General features: G+C 52.2%; 1 protein-coding gene across 7 annotated transcripts in view; it reads right to left on the bottom strand.

Annotated features, from left to right (window-relative positions):
- FOXP4 (forkhead box P4) overlaps positions 1 to 18,854 on the bottom strand; it is an 82,988-nt gene that overhangs the window by 48,493 nt on the left and 15,641 nt on the right. For all 7 annotated transcript variants that reach the window (XM_049891658.1, XM_049891650.1, XM_049891639.1 and 4 more), the window contains exons 2-3: positions 15,719 to 15,956; positions 1,591 to 1,686 (exon numbers count right to left, since the gene is read on the bottom strand). In XM_049891658.1, the coding sequence (XP_049747615.1) occupies positions 1,591 to 1,686; positions 15,719 to 15,940 (318 nt within the window). In that variant the 5' untranslated portion in view covers positions 15,941 to 15,956. The remainder of the gene's footprint in view (positions 1 to 1,590; positions 1,687 to 15,718; positions 15,957 to 18,854) is intronic.

Raw genomic sequence — 18,854 nt, 5'->3', positions numbered from 1 at the left:
GCCTGTCTTCCTCTCTCAGACATTTCACATCTCCTGCCCCTTATACCTCATTGGAAGTCCTTCCTGATGCCTGACCTTGGTCACTCCAACTACCATCAAGCTCCTTCCTTTTCTGAGTTGAAGGAACATTCCTGTTCCACACTCTATCCCTCTCTGTTCTTAGAAAGGGTTGCTAAACTGGGCCAGGGTAGGGGGGATTCAGGACAGTAGCCTCAGGGCCTTGTCCGACCCAGGAAGTGTGTATGAGGTCCCCAATTCCAAGAGACCAATCCCGATACCACTCAGGCGTGAGAACCCTGTCCCTCATTAGGGTGGGAGAGCTTTCTCCTCCTCCTGTTGTTGACTTTCCAGGTTGTGTCCTCCCCTCCCCCACCCCAGGCCACTCCATCCTCTTTGCCCAACTATTCCCCTTTAAGAGTTATTTCATTAGGTTCAAGATTTTTAAAGGAGTGCTACTTACTACTCACGCCCCCCACATCTGTCCAGCACCTTGAACTTTTTCAAAGCACTTTCACATAAACCCCAGATATGTTTGTTGTCAGAGCCTTGGAATCTCCCCCCAGGACAAAGCCCAGGCTTGGGTCCTTCTCAAAGCACCCTGCACCCCTCCCCATCCTCCTCCTCACTTCCCTCCTGCCCTTAGCAGTCCCCCTTCCAACTCCCCCCCCAAAAAACTTCAGAGCCTCCAGTTCAGGATCACCCTCACCCTTCCTCCCTTAGATAAACTTCCTTTCAAAGCCCCGCTTAATCCTCTCCCCAATTCCGAGCCTCCCCTGCCGCTGTGGGGAGGGGTCTGGAGAAAGACAAGGATGAGGAGGCTGGGCTGCTGGGCCCAGGGGGAGGGGAGAGGGCTGCCCCAGTTGTGACCCATCCCAGACTCAGACTGCAATTCTCCCAAGTTCTTTGTGACACAAAAGGTAAACAGAAGGCCTGGCTTCCCCCCGCCCGCCCCCTGCAGATCTCCCCTCCCCCAACCAGCCAGATGGGCCAGCGAGCTGGGGGGAAGGGAGGAGGGGAAAAAGGGCAGATTGTGCAAAGGAAAACAAAAGAGACAGAGAGACAGGAAGAGACAGGAAACGCGGCGAGACTGAGAGAGAGTCCGTGGGTGAGAGATAAGGGGAAGCAGAGACGCAGGGACGGCAGCAACTGAGAGCCCGGGAGGGGGTAAGCTGGAGACCCAGGAACAGAGAGGGACAGAGAGAGCCACCCACAGGATAGAGAAACAGAAACACAAGAAGTGACTGAGACCCAGAGGGAAGAGGCGAGGAAGTGGAAAGGCAGTGAGACAGTGAGCACTGAGAGACAGCCAGGGCTGACGACAGACACAAACTCTGAGACAGACACAAAGGGGCAGGCGGGAAGAAGTTAAGCTAGAAGAAGCCTGGGTGATCAGGCAGAGAGAGAAACTGGAAGTTTCTTCACCCCATCCCTGCGGTGGCTTAATTTCTTTCTGGAAACCTGCCCATGTTTTTGGCATTGGGGGCTGTCAAGATCAGTTCTCCAACTGGTCCCACCCCCTCTCTGTGTCAAGCCTACCCTCCCAACATGGCCCCAGCTCAGCCCCAGCCCGTGGGGTGCCCTCCTCCTTACCTGCACAGCAGAGGCCGACTGTTTGCTGTCATTGTTCCCTGGGGAGCTCAGGCCTGAGGCCTGCTGCAGCAGGAACTGCCGGGCCACCTGGAGAGCCTGCAAGATACGGGCTGAGTCAGTGCTGGCACCAGCAGCTGCCACTGAGCTGGGAGGAGGATGGTCATGAGTCAGTGTGGAATCTGCGATTCAGGGGGAGTTTGGGGGTAGTGAGGGGAGGAGGTCAGGGTAAGGTGGAAGGGAGGTCTTGGGGGCAAGTAAGCAGGTAACAGGGTCCATATGGCCTTGGGGGTAAGGACAGAGGTAGGAGCCATTAAGAGGAGCTGTCAGGGTTTAGAGGTCCCTGCGTGGTGCAAATAGTTTGCACACAACTACTAATCTAAAGGCTGGTGGTTCAAAGCCACTCAGAGGTGCCACGGAAGAAAGGACTGGTGATCTGCTTCTATAAAGATTACAGCCAAGAGACCCCTGTGGAGCAGTGCTATGGGACTGCCATGAGTCAGAATTGACTCGATGGCAACAGGTTTGGGTTTTTTTTGTTGTTGTTAGGGTTTGGGGATCAGAGCCTATAGGGACTCGCCCTGAGACCTGGTGAAGTTTTGTTGGGACCTCAATGAGAGCAGCAAAAGGGTCAATGGTCACAAAAGGACTCCAGGGGAAGGCACGGGGGTGGGCTCAGAGCATTAATTAAAATAGGAACTATTTGCTGAGTAACTACTATGTGTCAGGCACTGCACAGACAAGATCTCATTTAATCCTTCCACGAGGCTGCGAGGTAGGGATTATCAGCCCCATGTTGCAGATGAGGAAACCGAGGCTCAAGGAGTGTAAGTAACTTGTCCAAGATCACGTAGCTGAAAGTGTCAGAGCCAGGATTCGAGCCCAGGAAGCCTGGCTCCAAGGCCATCTGCATTACTGGTGGTTAGTTGAGGGGCTAAGGGAGTAGCGTTCACTGTGGAGTCAGAGCCCACAGTTGGGGTTATGGAGGTAGAGTTTAGAGGTCAGTGGCACAGAGTCTGAGCGCCACGTGTCTTTCTGAATTTGGGGAATCTGGGTGGGTCTACAGGGCCTTGTGGCACTGGGGAATTTAGGCCAAGTCTTGGAGAGTGTTTCTCAACTATCAGCAGAGTTACACAGTCTGTGGTAGTCTGGGCTTAGAGGCCAAGGTGACTTGGCTGGACTCTGGGCTGGAGGGAGCACAGGGGTGGAAAGTATATATAGTTTGCAGGAGAAAACCATTCTGGTCAGTTAGTGGGCTAGTGTGATAGTCAAAGAGTTAGCGGGCCTGAGAGGTGGCCAGATGGGCAGTGAGAGGTCTGGTAGGGACAGGGAGGCCCAGAAAGTTCTCTGTAAGGTCAGCTGAGCCCTCCATCCCCCGACTCTAGGTCAGAGGCAGAGGTGTGGGGGCCTGTCCTGAAACCACCTGTCTGTGCCCAGGTTCCTCCAAGACCCCCCTGAGAGCATGAGCAGCTGTGTCCAGGCATTTGACATGGAGCTGTGGTATCAGCAGACCTGGGTTCGGATCCTAACTATGCCACCTACCAGCTGTGTAATCTCGGGCAAGTTATTCTATCTCTCTGTGCTTCTGGCTCCTTATCTGCAAAACCAGGACACTACCCATCTCCTAGTGACTAGGGGTATTACAGGACCAATGCTTGACACCTAGCTGGCATTCAGGAAGCTTTCACTCCCTTCCCTTGTCAGTAATCTCTCAACAGTTCTCTACTTCATCTCCTCCAGCCTCTCCCCAACACAGCCTTGTGCCTGGGGCCAGACGCACTTATTAAATGAAATGCACCCACCTGGGGCTCTCTCTCACCACATCTGGCCCCACATGCACTTGCTTTTTCTTCCATAGATTTCTACTCACCACCCTAAGCACCTTCAAGGCACAACCTTCTATGGTAGAATGTGGGTGCACATGTATACACTCCACACTGTGTATCTACTGTGTATCAAGCATGTGTACCAAGGTACTCATCCACCTTCACAGCCCTTTTATCACTGGATTGAACAGCTGAGCCTCCCCCAAGGCTTAAATCTAGCTTACCGTAGGATGGTATCTAAATATACATCGATGTATCTATGGGCACCTGTCCCCAAGCAACCTGGAGTCCAGGTTAGCATGCTCCTCACCAGCCTCCCAGGCCCTAGCCTCCCCGACGCACCCTCTTTTCCCCCTGGACCACACAGCTGGAGAAGTGCCCTTGGCTTCCAGAGGGAGGGGGGTTGTTTCTTATCTCTAAGATTCACTTCAGAAAGTAGAAATCTGACCTTTCTGAGTCAAAAGGCCCCAGGAGGCAGTGGAAAAAGGGCCAAGGGAGGAGTGAGGAAAGGAAGAGGTGGCCAGGTGGTCATCAGGAACAGGTTGCTGCCTCCGTCTGCCTCAGTAAGGCCCCCTCCAGGTCTAGTGACATGAGCTGGACAAATACTCTTTATCCTCCAAAGGTGGAGGTAAGGTGGGGGGAACAGGGGTCAGAGGCCAGGAGCCAAGGTGGGGGAAAGAAGAGGGCCCAGAGGAGTCAGCCAGCCCAGGCAATGCAGGGAGGACACCGGTCAGGGTGGGGAGACAAATCACCCCAGATCTCTGGGGGCAGAGAGGAACAGCAGGGGAGGAATTTCCAGGGGAAGTTGTGGGGAGAGCCCCCTTAGTCTCTGGGGGTGGGGGGAAAGTGGCCAGGGGAGTTGAATTCACTCCCCATGGACTTTCTCACTTTGTGGTCCCTTGGAGCATGAAATTACAAGATACGGGGAAAAAGTGGTGACAGCTTGCAGTCTCACTCCTACGGGCCTTCCCTGTGTCATGCCCTTCACTCCCCCTCCTGCCCCTTCTCTCACACTGGGCCTACCCTCCCCTCTGCCCCCAGGCTTTCTGCCCCTTCAGGTCAGAAGAGCTGGAGCCAGGTAAGGCCCTAGGCCTAGTGGAGGCTGTCCCTTCCTCTGACTTCCCACTACTCCTTCTGCCATGTGTTCCTTTGTTCATTCATTTACTCACTCATTCACTTCACTCACATTTATTGAGAGCTTGCTGTGTGCTAGGGACCATGCCAGGTGCTGGGGATACACAGAGAAACAGAGCCTGACCTCTGCCCCCAGGGGCTCACGGCTTGGGTGCTGTGATGATGGATTCATACAGAGACTGACAAGGAGGTGGTCAGCCTGAAACAGAAAGTGGGTACCCGATACCCCCAGAGGCCAGAGAAGAGTCTCCTCTGCCTGGGGAAGTCTGGGAAGTCCCCCCAGGGGAGGTGGCAGCTCTGACTGGCGTCCCAACGGGTGAGTTCACCAGATGACAAGGAGGCTGAAGGGTGTCCAAGCACAGGGACCAGCACATCAGAGGTGTGAAATGGCCCAGTAAGTCACGAACTCACTTGGGAAAGGAAAAGGAAATTCCCAGAGGCAGGAAACTGAGCTCTGCTGGGAGTAGTAGAAGGAGAGGCTGCAGGAGCCTGTACAGGCCCCCAGGTCATTAGGGTCTGAAACCCTCCAGGTGCTTCACTCAGTGATTCTTTCCTCTACTCACTCAGGGCCACCCACCACATACAGGCCCTGTGCACGGAGGAGACAGGGAGCTGATGGTGGATACCCCGCAGTCATTTCATGTAATTTGCTTATGGCCCAGTTTGGGACCCGGTACCCCCTGAAGATCACCCTATAGGTGCCCAGAGATAAGAGTATTGGTCAGACCCTGGGCTTGGGCTCCAACATCCCCTCACCAGATGGCATGGACATGTCACCGAGTAATGAGTGCTATAAATGCTGCTCCAGCCTCAATTCCTCACCACCGTCCTTACCTCCTCACTGTCTACACACCCAGAGCCCCAGTCAGGGGCAATACTCTGGGAGCCTCAGGCTCCCTCAGGCCCAGGATGATCCCCTCCGAGAGTGGTCACTGAAAGGATCAGATAGGTCTGAAACTTTCCAAAGCCTGACCCAAGTCACATCCATCACCCTGAGTATCTTCACTCCCTGTTGGCCCTGGGGCCTGATAAATCACTGGGCCACCCACCTCCAAGAGAGGGTGGGAAATGACAGCCCCTGGCCCTGACTGAGTTCCCTAGGTGGTGCAAATGGTTTGCTCTTGGCTACTAACCAAAAGGTTGGTGGTTTGAATCCACCCAGCAGTGCCGTAGAAGAAAGACCTGGCAGTAAGACTGAAGAGCCATTGAAAACCCTATGGAGCAGTTTTACTCTGACACACATGGAGTCATCACCAGTCGAAATCAACTCAACGGCAATGTTTTGTTTTTTGTTTTGAGCCCCGACAGATCCTCCTCTGATGATATCAACCAGACTGTACCCTCCTTGAAAGCACATACACTGTCAAATGTATCTGTGATGTGACACCTGCCCTAGCCCCCAGCCCCCGGCAGTCCTGTAACACCTGATGGTGAAGTCCATTTTTGTCTAGGCTGGATGTGGGGGACAGGCACAGGCTGGCATGGAGTCGAAGAGCTAACATTTGTATAGGGCCTTGAAGTTCTCAGAGTACTGCTACAAACATTTAACTAGAGCTTCACGACGCTGAGCTAAGCAGAATAGGCATCATCGTTGCCATTTTACAGACAAGGAAACTGAGGCCCAGGCTCCCACAGCTAGGAAGTGGTGGAGTCCAGACACCTCTGGCTGCCCAGGCCTTCCTCACCCCACTAAGGGGCCTGATGGCCTCGTGCCTGTTCCTGTCTCCCCCTAATCTTGTGTGCACCTCTGCTTTCAGCTCTCAGGTGAAGGTGGTTGAGGATGGAGAAGATCAAAAAAGGAATCCCCAGGAGAAAGGTGGGCTCAGTTTCCCTTCCCTGGTGGCCAGAGACACCTAAACACAGCCCACACCAGGGAGAAGCCATCATGGAAAACCTGGTGTGGAGGACGGAGAGGGTGCTTAGGACAGAGTAGAAAATTAGGAGCCATTTGGCTTCTTAAATCTCACTTTCTTCCTCCCTTCACCCTTTAGAGGAGCCCCTGGGTGTCACAAATGGTTAAGTACGTGACAACCAACCAAAAGTTTGGCAGCTTGAAACCACCCAGAGCTGCTACCGAAGAAAGCCCTGGTGATCTGCTTCCCTATGGAGTGGAGTTCTACCCTGCAACGCATGGGTTGTTATGAGTCAGAATTGACTCAGCAACTGGTTTTTCACCCCTTGTACTGAGAACAAATGCCCCATCTCTGTGGTCTGGGGGACAGGGTCTATTTTTCCTCTACGGGAGGCCGTACTGGTCCCTTCGGTTCATGGGTCCTGGGCAGAAAGATCTGTATCCAAATCCTGGCTCCACCATAGACTAAGACCTTAGGTAAGTCACTTCACTTCTTTGAGTCTCAGTTTCCTCCTCTGCAAAACAGGAATAGTTGTGAGGAGTATATGGGACAATGGACATAAAGTACTTAGCACAGTGCCTGGCACCTAGGGGGCCCTGGGTGAACATTTCTATTGTTATTATAATTAACCTTTTACCTGCCCAGGAGACTCCTGGTCATTGGCCTGATGCCACTCAGATTGGCTTGCTAATCAACACTTCTTTTTGTCTACATCACCTCAAGCCTAAGAGCTCAGTTCCACTAATGAAGCTGAACTCCCCTCCCCCCAGTCTATTCAGAAGTCATTAGCAGAATCTCCACAATTAGGAACAAATGCCTTATAATCGATGGCAACGCGGGAGGGTGGGTGGGATGGAAGGGAACTCTGGAGCTTTGAGGATAACAGGAGCTGCTAAGAAAAACAAGCAAGGGCCCTCACCTCCAAGATGGGACCACACCTTGATTTCTGCCTCTAAGAATTTAGGGGAGGTGCATTCTCTCTAAGGAAATGAGGGGCAGGGTCATTGACCATTCCTTTCTCTAGGCTGGAGGGTTCCAGGTCTGTCTTGGGGTTCCAGCTTTACTCTGTGTGAATTTGGGGGGGGGTCATGGTGTTCAGGGAGACAAGCTTAAGGGGGTGAGCTTTGAGAATGGAGAAGAATCATGAACCACAGGCTTAGTGAGCTAGATGCATTAGAGATTATCTAGTCAGGTATTTTTCAAATAGTCATGACCCAATGGTGGGCCCTGACAGCAATTTAGAGGGTCAAAAAATAAGAAAAAAAAGGATATATATATATATATACACACACACACACAATATGTATACACATAAATTTATACGTGTATATAAACTATCTGCCATCCAGCTGGTTTCAACTCATGGCGACCCCATGCGTGTCAGAGTAGAACTGTGCACCGCAGGGTTTCAATGGCTGGTTTTTCGGGAAATAAATCATCAGGGTTTTCTTCTGAGGTGCCTCTAGGTGGACTCAAACCTCTAACCTTTCAGTTAGCAGCCAAGTACTTTAACAATCTGCACCATCCAGGGACTCCATGTGTGTAGGTGTGTGTGTCTGTGTGCGTGGGTACACACATGCACACATGCTCTGGGACTCCAAGTAAAATGCATTTCTTACTGTAGGACTCAAGCATAAAAGTTGGAGAAGCATCAATCTAGTTCACTTTATAGATGAGGAAATGGAGGTTCAGAGAGGACTAGCAACTTGCCCAAAGTCACACAGTGGAAAAAGCAGAATCTGAATCCACCTGGCCTGAAACTACGCTCTGCAGAGGGAAAGGAGCCAAAGGTTGGGCAGGCAGGAATGGGAGACTCACTAAAAAATCCTGGTCTCATTTGGGATGTGGTGACGAGAAGCCAAAATAAACAAAATCCAAACTCATTTTGTCTGCATCTGGCTAATGTTGGCAAAATTGAGATTTGATCTTACCTAAATCATCTCAATAATTAATTCTAACTGGGGACTGGCTAGATTTAAGGGAAGGGGGTACTAGGAGGGTGTTTGAGCGTGCTGGCCCACTTCACCCCCATCTCTTTCACCCCCAGTGTCATAATGACTTTCTATTCGTTTATCAATGATTCATTTAGCAATGATTCATTTATTATGCCCTACAAGGCACCCGACCCATATAGGGTCACTGTGAGTCAGAATCAACTCGACAGCAACGGGTTTGGTGTTTTGGTTTTGGACAAGGCACCCACATGACCGAGTTCCTGGGGACACAGTGTATTTGCTTTAATGGGGCTCACATTTCAATGGGGTGAGACAGACACTAAACACTAAACAAAGAGACACACAAACTATGAGACAGTGGTGTCATATAGAGGATGGCTGGCTGGCTACTTAAATTGTGTGGTCAGGGAAGGCCTCTCTGAGGAGACATTTAAGATGAGAAGGAGCCAACTTTTCCTGGGGGAGACTATTCAAGGTGAAGGAAACAGCTGGTGCAATGGCCCTGAGTGGGGAAGAAGCTTGTTGTATTAGGAACCTTTTAGTCGGGCCAGTGTAGCCGAATAGGATAGCATGAGATGATGTCCCAGAGGTAAGAGAGGATGCCACATCACACAGGGGCAATGGTTTTCTATCTCATTCTACACTTCAGGAAAAAGCACTGGAAGATTTTAAGCAGGAAGTGATACAACCCCAGAGTACCTGGGTGGTGCAAATAGCTTTCATGATGGGCTGCTCACCTCTACGTTGGAGGCTTGAGTCCTACCCAGAGGCACCTTGAAAGAAAGGCCTAGTGATCTACTTACAAAAAAGCCACTGAAAGCCCTATGGAGCTGAGTTCTACTTTGACACACATGGGGTTGCCGTGAGTCAGGGTTGACATGAAAGCAATTATTTCTGGGATATAATCTCAGAGTGTGGATACCTAATTTACTGCTAATAAACAGTGGGTGCCTAATAAGTACTTGTTGATTTGAATTAAACAGGAAATACCTCTTCATCTACCCTTGCAAATGGAGGGAGAGGGCACAGGGAGAAGGTGTCAGAGGTTCAGTGACCCTAACCACTGAAGGAACTGACCTGGGGGAGATCCAGGTTCTCAACCAGGCAGGGCTTTGTCCTCCAGCATAGAGACATAAAAATAAAATTACAGGAAGGCGGGGAAGAAGAGACCATAAAACCCCTGAAGTGATTCTACACCTTTTTTCCTTGAAAAAAAAAAAAGCAAGCTTTTTGGAAAAGGCTGTAAATTTTTTTTACACCAACCTCGTAAAAATGACATGGCGCATTCTCAAATTAGAACCATTAAAATGAAAACCAGGAAAGCACAGACAGGCCCATGTGAGCAGAAGACTCCTACCCTGGGTGCAGTGCCCCGGTTTCACGACTCCTTCCCTGCCAAAGTGTCTTGGAAATGCCTGCTCTCTGCAAGGAAGGCTCGGGAGAAAAGAATTAACAAATGAATCCAACAATACAGAAAAGGGAAACACGTTCCTTCTTCCCTGGCCCGTGCCCTCTGGGACAGCCGCTCGCAAACTGTGGCCTGAAGGGCCGAAGCAGCTAGGTCTCGGCCCGCTTCCAGCGACGGTGCAGCCGCGGGTGCAGACTGTCCTGGCGTCTAGCTCTCCAGGGTAATATCAGCACTGCGAGGGGTGGGGGATCCTAAGGGGCACACGGCAATATCAGTACCGCGGGGGGCTGGGGGGTCCTGGGTGCATGCTTGGAGGATGCGAGCCTGCAACGGCTGGCGGCTGGCGTAGGAGAAGGAGCTGAAATAGAGCCGGGTGGTGCTAAGCGCTGCTAAAAGCGCTGCTGTTCGCCGTGGGTCGCGAGTCGCCCTCCGGGGCTCCCACACGAATGTCCACACGCTCGGTATGGAGTTCTGCCGAAACGGGTCTACTCCGAGGTCTGGGTACAGAGCCGCTATAAGCTTCCTACCCTCCCTAGCGACCCGGATGGGGCTATAGTACCAGGTTTAGAGTGGGGGTGTTTGGGGACATGCGATTCCCTTCAAAGGACTTCCGTTGGGGCTCCTCAGAATAAAGAAGCCCCCTAGGAAAAAAACTAGCTCACCCATTGTGCACATCCCTCAAGATCCACCCTGCACATTTTTCAAGGGTTCAAGGCTAAGTCGAACACTGATGAAGTGGCCCTGGTATGTGGCCCCCAGAAGCGGGCCTTCACCCTAAATCCTCCACCCTCAGAAGCGGAAACATACACAACCTTCCCCAAATTCTCCCCTTTCCCCACTGTCCTAACAATAAAGGACAAACTCAGGCATAAAACTGGGTGAGGGAGAGAAGCGAGGGGGGGCGGGGCTCTGAATTGCATATCAGGAGGGAAGGAAGGAGTGGTAGAGGGGCCTGGCTCCTTCCAAATCCTGAGAAAGCAGGGTCTGGAGATCCCTCCCCCTCAGGCCGTGGTCCACTTCTATCCCTCCCTTCCTCTCACAGTGCAGCTCCCTCCTAAGAAAACTTCCCTTGTTGTTGGACTAGGGGGCAGACACACTAAACAGGATGACCTTTGGCTTAGTAACCCAGGAAGGGTACAGGAAAGGGGAGTTAAGGCCCCCTTCCCTTATTTTTTTCCCTTATAGTCTCACAGCCCCACCCCAGGTCCCCTCCTGCCTGCCCTCCTCCTGCTATTTTCATGGAGAGGGAAGCAGCACCTCCTGGAGAAGAGATCATTCTCCAGAAGGAAAGGGGAAGTCTAGAAGGCATAGGGACCAGAGATAAAAGGGTAGAATCTGGAGCTTGAAGGTGGGAGTCCTAAAGAGAAGTGTGCCTCAGGCCTGAAAAAACAACTGTTGATTCTGTAAGTGTGTAGGTGGGGGTGCTAATTCACCTCTGAAACTTTCCCCTCCCACCTCATCCCCATAAGTAGGTTGTCAGAGGGGAGCCAGATGGGGAGGAAAAGGAAAGAAAAATCTCTTCCATTCTTCTTCCCTTCCCCCAACTCCCTGACCAACCCCCTCTTTTCTTAGGAGGGGGGTAAGTTAAAAGCCCATTAATGTGCAGAGCCCCCCAACCCTTTTGCATCTCCTCACAGGATGTGAACAGGGTGGGATTTGGCCCCGGTTGCCACGGCAACTGCAGTGGGAGTTCCCAGACGCTAGGCAACCCTCCTGTGACCCTTGCTGACCTGTCACCCCCACCACCCGTGGACAATAGGAGTGCGCGATCCAGAGGCCCAGGATGCCTTTCAGTGTAGCCGCCAGCAGCTCAGCCCGCTCGTACCCCGCCTGGCTCAGCCCTCCTGGCCCTAAGTCCAGCTCTCCTCAGCCAGAATGCCAGTCCAGAATCTAAGACCTCCCCAGGACTTCCATCTCTTCAAAGCTGTCACCCACCTCTCCCAGCCCTTATTGCCCCTCCCCATCTGAGTACCCAAAGGGTATTTGTATGTTCCCTGGAGACGCCCCCCACACACACTGGGAACATTTTCATACAGGTGAAATCAGATTAGAATAAAACACAAGAGCAGCCTTCAAAGAAAACCATCAAAGAGGGGATACTATGTGGGGGACAGGGCAGTAGGGCAGGGGGCTTTACCTTGGTAAAGGAAGGGGATTGATGGGCAGCCGGTGTGTCTATTGGGTTCAGGGTATTCTATCACAGCCGCTGGGGGTTACCTCCTGTAGCTGGCCAGCACAGTGCCCAGCACAAATCAAGTTTCAATGCATGTTTGCTAAATGAATGAGTGCTCCAAGGCCTGCTGCGCTCCCCACAGCACCTTCTTCCCAGGGTAGATTCTCCATGAGGGGTGAGACTGGAGACTTAGTAAAAGCCCCACAGACAGGGTGGAGGTGGTATAGCCCTGTCCCTTACCAACAAGGGGGCTGGGAGGAGAGAGCTGAAGCTGGGGTCTTGAACTGGAGATGGGACAACCGGCCTGGAACCCTCTCGTTAGTCAGGCCTGGCATGCCAGCCAAGCCAACACCGGCCACCTCCCCCCGCCCCCCAAGCCTCTGTTTAAACAAGCTTCGTTGCATAGAAACAAGCACCTGCTCTTGTTCCAAAGTGACGTGGACGCTCTCTTCAGCACTGTTTGTTTCGGCCTAAAGTCCTGTCATAGGCCTGACTTCTGACTCGCCCTGTTTATCTCTCTCTCCTCTGTCAACTCATTACTCCCAAAGGCCAGGATTGCATTTCCAGGGCTTGTTTACCCACAGCAAAGGGACAGGGACCAACAGATAGAGGGAGGAAGAAGGGCATGGAGACCCAAGGAGGGCACAGGAAGGAAGACAGGGCCAGTGCATCATGGCAGACCCACTCCCAAACCTCTTCCCCTAGAGGTCACCACCGGCGCTAGAGGGGCTACTTAGAGCCCGTGGTTTTTGTTTGTATAAGGAATCCTTTTAGGCTGAGAATGGAGTGCCCTCATTCATTCATCAAAAATCACTTATTTAGCACCTATTAGGTTCGAGGCCTTGCTCCTTCCATCTCCCACAGGGAACTGCATGGGTGTGACAGGAGCAAAAAGAGGTGCTCTGAGCCCTAAACTAGGATTTGAGAGACCAGAGGTCCAGCTGCAGCCTTTACTGTGTTACCTGGACAAGTCAATGCCTCCCTCTTAGCTACCTCCTCATCTCTGAAATGGGAATAGTAATACCAGCCTCCCAGGGATAGAAGGAGCCCTGGTGGTGCAACAGTTAAGCATTTGTCTGCTAACCAAAAGGTTGGCGGTTCAAGTCAACCCAGCAGCTCCACAGGAGAAAGACCTAGAGATCTGCTTCCGTAAAGATTACAGCCAAGAATTGACCCAAGGCACCCAACAACAACAACAACAACCCAGGCATGGGAGGTGATTAAATAGCACTGGGTATGTGAAAAAAAAAAAAAAAGACCCAAAGTACCAGACAGATGCAAGGTATTTGTTTACCCTCCAAGGACTTCCTGGTTGTAGCTGAGGTTGAGAGGGAGGAGAAACTTGAGGGGCCAGGCTCTCTTTCCTATAGGTATGCTACCCCATGGACAGTCAGGAACATTTGTTGTTGAGGTACCAGAAAGGCTACCCCTGAAGCTCCCCCCACAAAGCCTCATTCATATATTGGGCAGTGGAGGGATAGCCCACAGATGGTTTCGTTTTAATTAGAATTTTGTAATTTTAATTTTGCAGGGTTCTTTTCATAGTTTGGAGCCAACAAAACCTTTTTTAAGTCTCAAATATTTTCCTTGGCCCTGGGCACTATGCCCGTAGTGAGCCCAAATGGATAAAACAGCCCCCTGCCTGCCTCCCAGTCTCCACCCTGGATTCTTTGTGAAACAGATATAGGATTTTCCAGGACTTTGGGATATTCCCCAAAACAAACAGAAATAACTGAAACTTGGAATATAGATGTAAAACATGGCTGGTGTGCAATGAAGAGGGAAGAAACCCGATCAGTGCAGACAGTTCTCTCTCTCCACCCTAAACATCTCCCCAGTTTTCCAGATACCCGTGTCTACTCTTCAAATAATTTTTAAAATGAAACTCCTCAGTTTTGGTATTCTCCCCTGTTGTTGTAGCATGCCGTGGAGCCAATTCCCACTCATAGCTACCCCCTGTGACAAAGCAGAACTGCCCCATAGGGTTTTCTGGGTTGTAATCTTTCTAGAAGCAGATCACCAGGTCTTTCTCCCACAGAGTGGCTGGGTGGGTTTGAACCACTAACCTTTTGGTTAGCAGCCAAGTGCTTAACCATTGCACCACCAGGGCGCCTTTGCTACATTCAAAAATTTTCATAGCTTTGCTTGCCGAGAGGTACAAGAAGAGAAGAGCTAGAATGAGTGGACTTGGGGACTTCTGGTAAGGTGTGTTTTGGTATTACTTTGATAAAGAGTGAAATTTTGCCCTTGACCTTCTGTCCCCAGAAGACAGCACAGATCTTTGGGTCCACCCCAGAGAACCTGCTTAAAGATGGCTTGGGAGATGCTGATAAACTCCCAAGGACCACCTCCCTGGAGGAAGCAGACAGACCCTTCTTACTCCAGTCTCCACTGTTTCCAAGAGGAAGTGATTTTTAAAGTTCTCAATTCAGTTCATGTCCACATTGTGTCCAGCCAGTATGTACAGAGATTTCACACTTAAAATCTTGTCTGATCCTAACAACCCTGTTTTTTAGGCATCAAGAAGGCCAAGGCTCAGGGAGGCCCATAACTTCTTGGCCAAGGTAGCAGCCCTGGTAATGGCCTGGCTGGGACTTTGCTCAGGTGTTTTCAATTCCTGCTTTAGTGCTCAGCTCAGGGGTGCCGGGCTTCCGAGAGTGCTACCTCCAGTCTGATCTCTGGGCCCTTGGAAAGGACCCGCCCGTTAGGGGTTATGGAGTGGCAGCAGGACCAGGGGTGGGGGTATTGAGGGTGCTGGGGAGGGAGCAGTGCTGTGAGGGGAGGCATGAGGGCAATGTGGCTATGCACATCTATGCACAGTAGACAAAGGAGTGGGGGCACTGGGAAGGGAGACACATGCAAGACCCTGCTTTTCCACATTCCCAGCAGAGCCCCCAGGGGCCAGCACCATCAGCAGTGATTGGAGGAGCAGAGTCAAATAAGAGAGGGAGAATCCCAAGGCCAGGGCTGGCTGGGCAGGTTCTCCTGAACTTGTCAAGCATGATTCTCCCTTCTCCCCAGGGGTGGAGCTGGGACCTGGGGCCTCTACTCTATCTTCACCAAACGGGGCTCCCCACCCCAGTGCCTCTCGCTCCCTAGAGAGGCTAGTCCAGAACTCCCGAACTCTGTAGTTCTGGGTGTGGGCGATGGGGGTGGAAGAAGGCAAGGGGACCTAGACAGTCCTACCCTTGCCTACCTCTCTGGCCTCTTCCCAGCTGCTTTGGCCCCTGGTACCTGAAAGTATTGGCTTCACAGCTTGCCTCAGAGGCCCCGGCAGAGATGGAGGTGGGAATATTTTATAATACAAATAAAGTGAAGATACCACTGAGTGCACAGCGATCACCACCACCCCCATGCACACACACCTAAAGTGGGGCCTTCCACCCTACCCTAGTAACTTACTAGTCAAAGTGCTTGTCTGAAGCACAGACACCCACCCCAAGATGAACACCCTCAAGTGGGTAATCCTGGCGAAAGGGCTGACCCAGGCATCTGTCTGTCCTTGTCAGCATTTCTGGAGCTGTTCCAAGCTTCCGGATCTCAGGCCTCCTAGAGTCCCAATTCTGTTTCTTGGGAACGCTGGGTTGCCCTGGCCTCAAAGTGGCCACCAGAATGCAGTGAGAGCATTCTGGGTCCCTGGAGGTGAGACCCCCTCAGGAATGTTAAAGTGAGGTTGCTTGGTGGAGCAGCGGTGCCCCGGTGGGGGGGGTGGCCTGCAGTGCGACTTGGCCTAGCGTTCCCCTCTCCCCCTCCCCAGACGCAGGGAGGGACGCAGCTCCTACCTGTTGCTGCTGGAAGTGCAGCAGCTCCGCAGGGCTCATCTCACCGTTGCTGTCTGCGCCGGTGGCCACATCCCTGCCCGCAGTGCTTCCAGCCGTGCTTGCGGCTCCGGCCCCACCGCCGCTGCCACCGCCACTGCCATCGGCCTGCCCAGAGAGGCTCCCCACACCGTTCTGACCGGACGGAGCCGACCTGATTGTCTCCGAAGCGGATTCCACCATCATGTCGCTCTAGCGGGACCTGGAGAGGGAGGAGACACAGAGGAGGGGCTGAGGCTCAAGGCCGGACTGGCAGGGCCGGGTCCACCCAGGGCAGCAACTGATGCCCCTCAAACCTCCCCCCCCACAACAACAGAACCACTACCACCGAATCCCGCCATTCCTGGGGCATCTCCCCCTCCTTAATTTCCCAGAGGCTACCCCTGGGGTCCCTCGTGGGGTGTGTCCCAATGTCACCCTTCCCCTAGGACCAGGTAAGGGGCAGCTGCCTACTGAAGCTAAGGCCGCTCCACTGCTCCCTCCCCTACCTTCCACCGCATTTCCTCGACTTCTAAGAGACCCCAGGCAAGAATCCTGAACCTGTTCTAGCCTTCACCCTCCAGGCCTGGGCGTAGGGAGGGTGGCTTGAGCTGAGGATGGGTGGGGAAGGGGTCCTGCAAGGACTTAAAGGCAGATGAGCTATTCCCTAGAGACTTACCGTATCATTCCTCCTCCCCCCCTTGTTATGGCCTTTGTATTTGTTCCCATCTAGTTAGTTAAAAAAAATTTTTTTTTTTTTAGTTAGTTAGGGAGTTTCTTCAAGGCTGGGTGTCCTCATAGGGTCTCTTTCCCCAGGATACAAAAAGGCTCTAATCAATATTTGCTCGACAGCATAAGTGGCCACCATTACCAAACACCTAATGGGAGCCAGACACTCAGCTGGGCGGGGAGGTGTGCAACGATCTAGCTTCTCTGACCTCCCATTCTAAAGCCCTCAGCCCAGTGTCTGGCCCAGAGTAGGCAATAAATATCTACTCACTGTCTTTACAGGCACGATGATCCTTCCTCACAACAACTGATAGTTATCATCACCCTGATTTTACAGATGGAAAAACTGAGGGTCCAGAGAATTAGTTGATTTACCCAAGGCAAAGCTTCAAGGCCTGAATCCTCCACCCCTCCCCAGACACACACTTTATTTTTTGGGGGGAGGTTGTTGCTAGGCCTCACTGCCTCTCAAGGAAACATCCCTAGAAACAGAGAAGGTATGTTTGGGGTGCTCAAGCACAGTGAGGAGGAGGTGGACTGAACTTCACAGCTGACGGAAGTTCCAATATCTCAGGGGCTTGCACACACAGATGGTGATGAAGATGGGGGGCCTTTAGCATGCAGAGCTGTTCTCAAATTCTGGGGTTTCCCCAACTACCCCAGAGCCCCAGACTCTTGAGTCAAACAGGACATGGCTGATGTCTACCATTGACCTTCAACATGTTTCTTAAATCCCTAAATCTCAGCTTCCTTGTCTGTAGAACAAAAGTCATTAATTCCAGCCTCATAGAGTGTTGTAAGGAACAAATAAAACAGCATGTGCAAAGCACCAGACAGTTGTTGTGTGCTGTCCAGCCAATTCCGACTCATAGCGACCCTATATGGCAGAGCAGAACTGCCCCATAGGATTTCCTAGGCTGTAATCTTTACGGAAGCCCACTGCCAGGTCCTTTATCCCTTGGAGTGGCCGGGGGGATTCAAACCACTGACCTTTTGCTTTGCAGCCACTGGTGGCGCAATGGTTAAAAACCAGACAGAGAAGCCCCAACAGTGATCAGCCCTTTCCCCAACCATCTCGATTATAAATATAAGACTGTAAGACCACAGGGCTCAGAGACTTCAAGGGGCAGATCGCACAGAGGTCATCAAGGGGCAAAGCTACATCCAGCATCTAGCAAGGCCATAGAAGCCAGCCCAGAGTTCCCTCCTCCCTTCTTGATTCCCCTTTTGGCCTAGGCAGACCCAACAACCACATGGTCTCCTGACACGACTTGAAGATGGGGATAGGTGCTGTGTGGGTAGGAAATGCGAGAAACCAAGAGGGAAGACATTGGCTGACTTCCCTAGTTCTCTCCCCAAGGCAGCATCTCCCAAGAGCATCTTCTCCCCCTGCTACCCTCCCTTCCAACTCTCTTCTTTCATTCCAGAGAACTCTTTTCCCTCAATCTACTAGGCCACTTGCCCTGTTCTATCCCTGCTAGAAGCAGAGAGGGGAGGAGTGTGAGGTTTGAGGAGGGGGCGGAGGGCTGTGAAGGGTTGGGGGGGTGTCCATGAGGAGCCATGTCACTGCTCCTGTGCCCCCTATCTGTGACTCTGGTGTCCCTGTCCCAGTTGGGCTGTGAGGCCTCTTGGGTGCCTCTGTGCTGCTGGAGCGTTCCATATTGTGTGTTCCCAAAGGCCTGCTCCCTTGACCCCCTCGGCTATCACTCCCACTACTGGGTTCTGAGAGGAGCTGGCTGGGGGTCAGGGTGAGGATGGAGGCGATGGCTCGGAAGAGATTGAGCACTTGGTCTCAGGCCTTAATGGCCATGTCAGACTGAGGACCAGTGGCCGAAACATGATGGATCGGGCAGGCACCATCCTCTACCTACCAGGGAGCAAGGCTCCTGCACCACCGCCCCCCCCCCCCACAACCTCCCACCCTGGAACCCTTCTAGCAACCTATAAGGCCAGGAGCACCTTCCTCCACTCAGGTCTGTGCCTCAGCCACATGAGGGGGATGGGGAGACAGAAGGGATCCACCCTGGCCTCCCTCTCCCCCAACCCTGGCCCGCCCTGATTTCAAGTCAAGCTTCTCTGAGATCTGAGAATTCCTGGGCCCCAGGGGACAAAGACCAGAGGCTCAAGGGTGTGTGCAGGCAAAAGGAAACAGAATCCAGGAGTCACTTGCCTGGAGTAAGGCAGAGTGCCCCCCTTCCAAGACTCACATACACACCATAAAGTTATAGATCATAGAGCAAGTTTGGAGAAAGGGAGAAAAAAGGAAGGACGATGCAAACAGAGATGTCCCTTTCTTTTTTGTCTTTTTATTTGTGGTGGGGGGATACAGAGCAATACCCAGTGAACAACATAATTGCAGCAATGTGGCGTGTAACAATAGCTATTCAAGGGC

This window comes from Elephas maximus, chromosome 1 (genome assembly GCF_024166365.1).
Source record: "Elephas maximus indicus isolate mEleMax1 chromosome 1, mEleMax1 primary haplotype, whole genome shotgun sequence".
Classification (NCBI taxonomy): domain Eukaryota; kingdom Metazoa; phylum Chordata; class Mammalia; order Proboscidea; family Elephantidae; genus Elephas; species Elephas maximus.
Note: the sequence above shows the minus strand (reverse complement) of the source record. Positions and strands in the feature narration are given on the sequence as shown.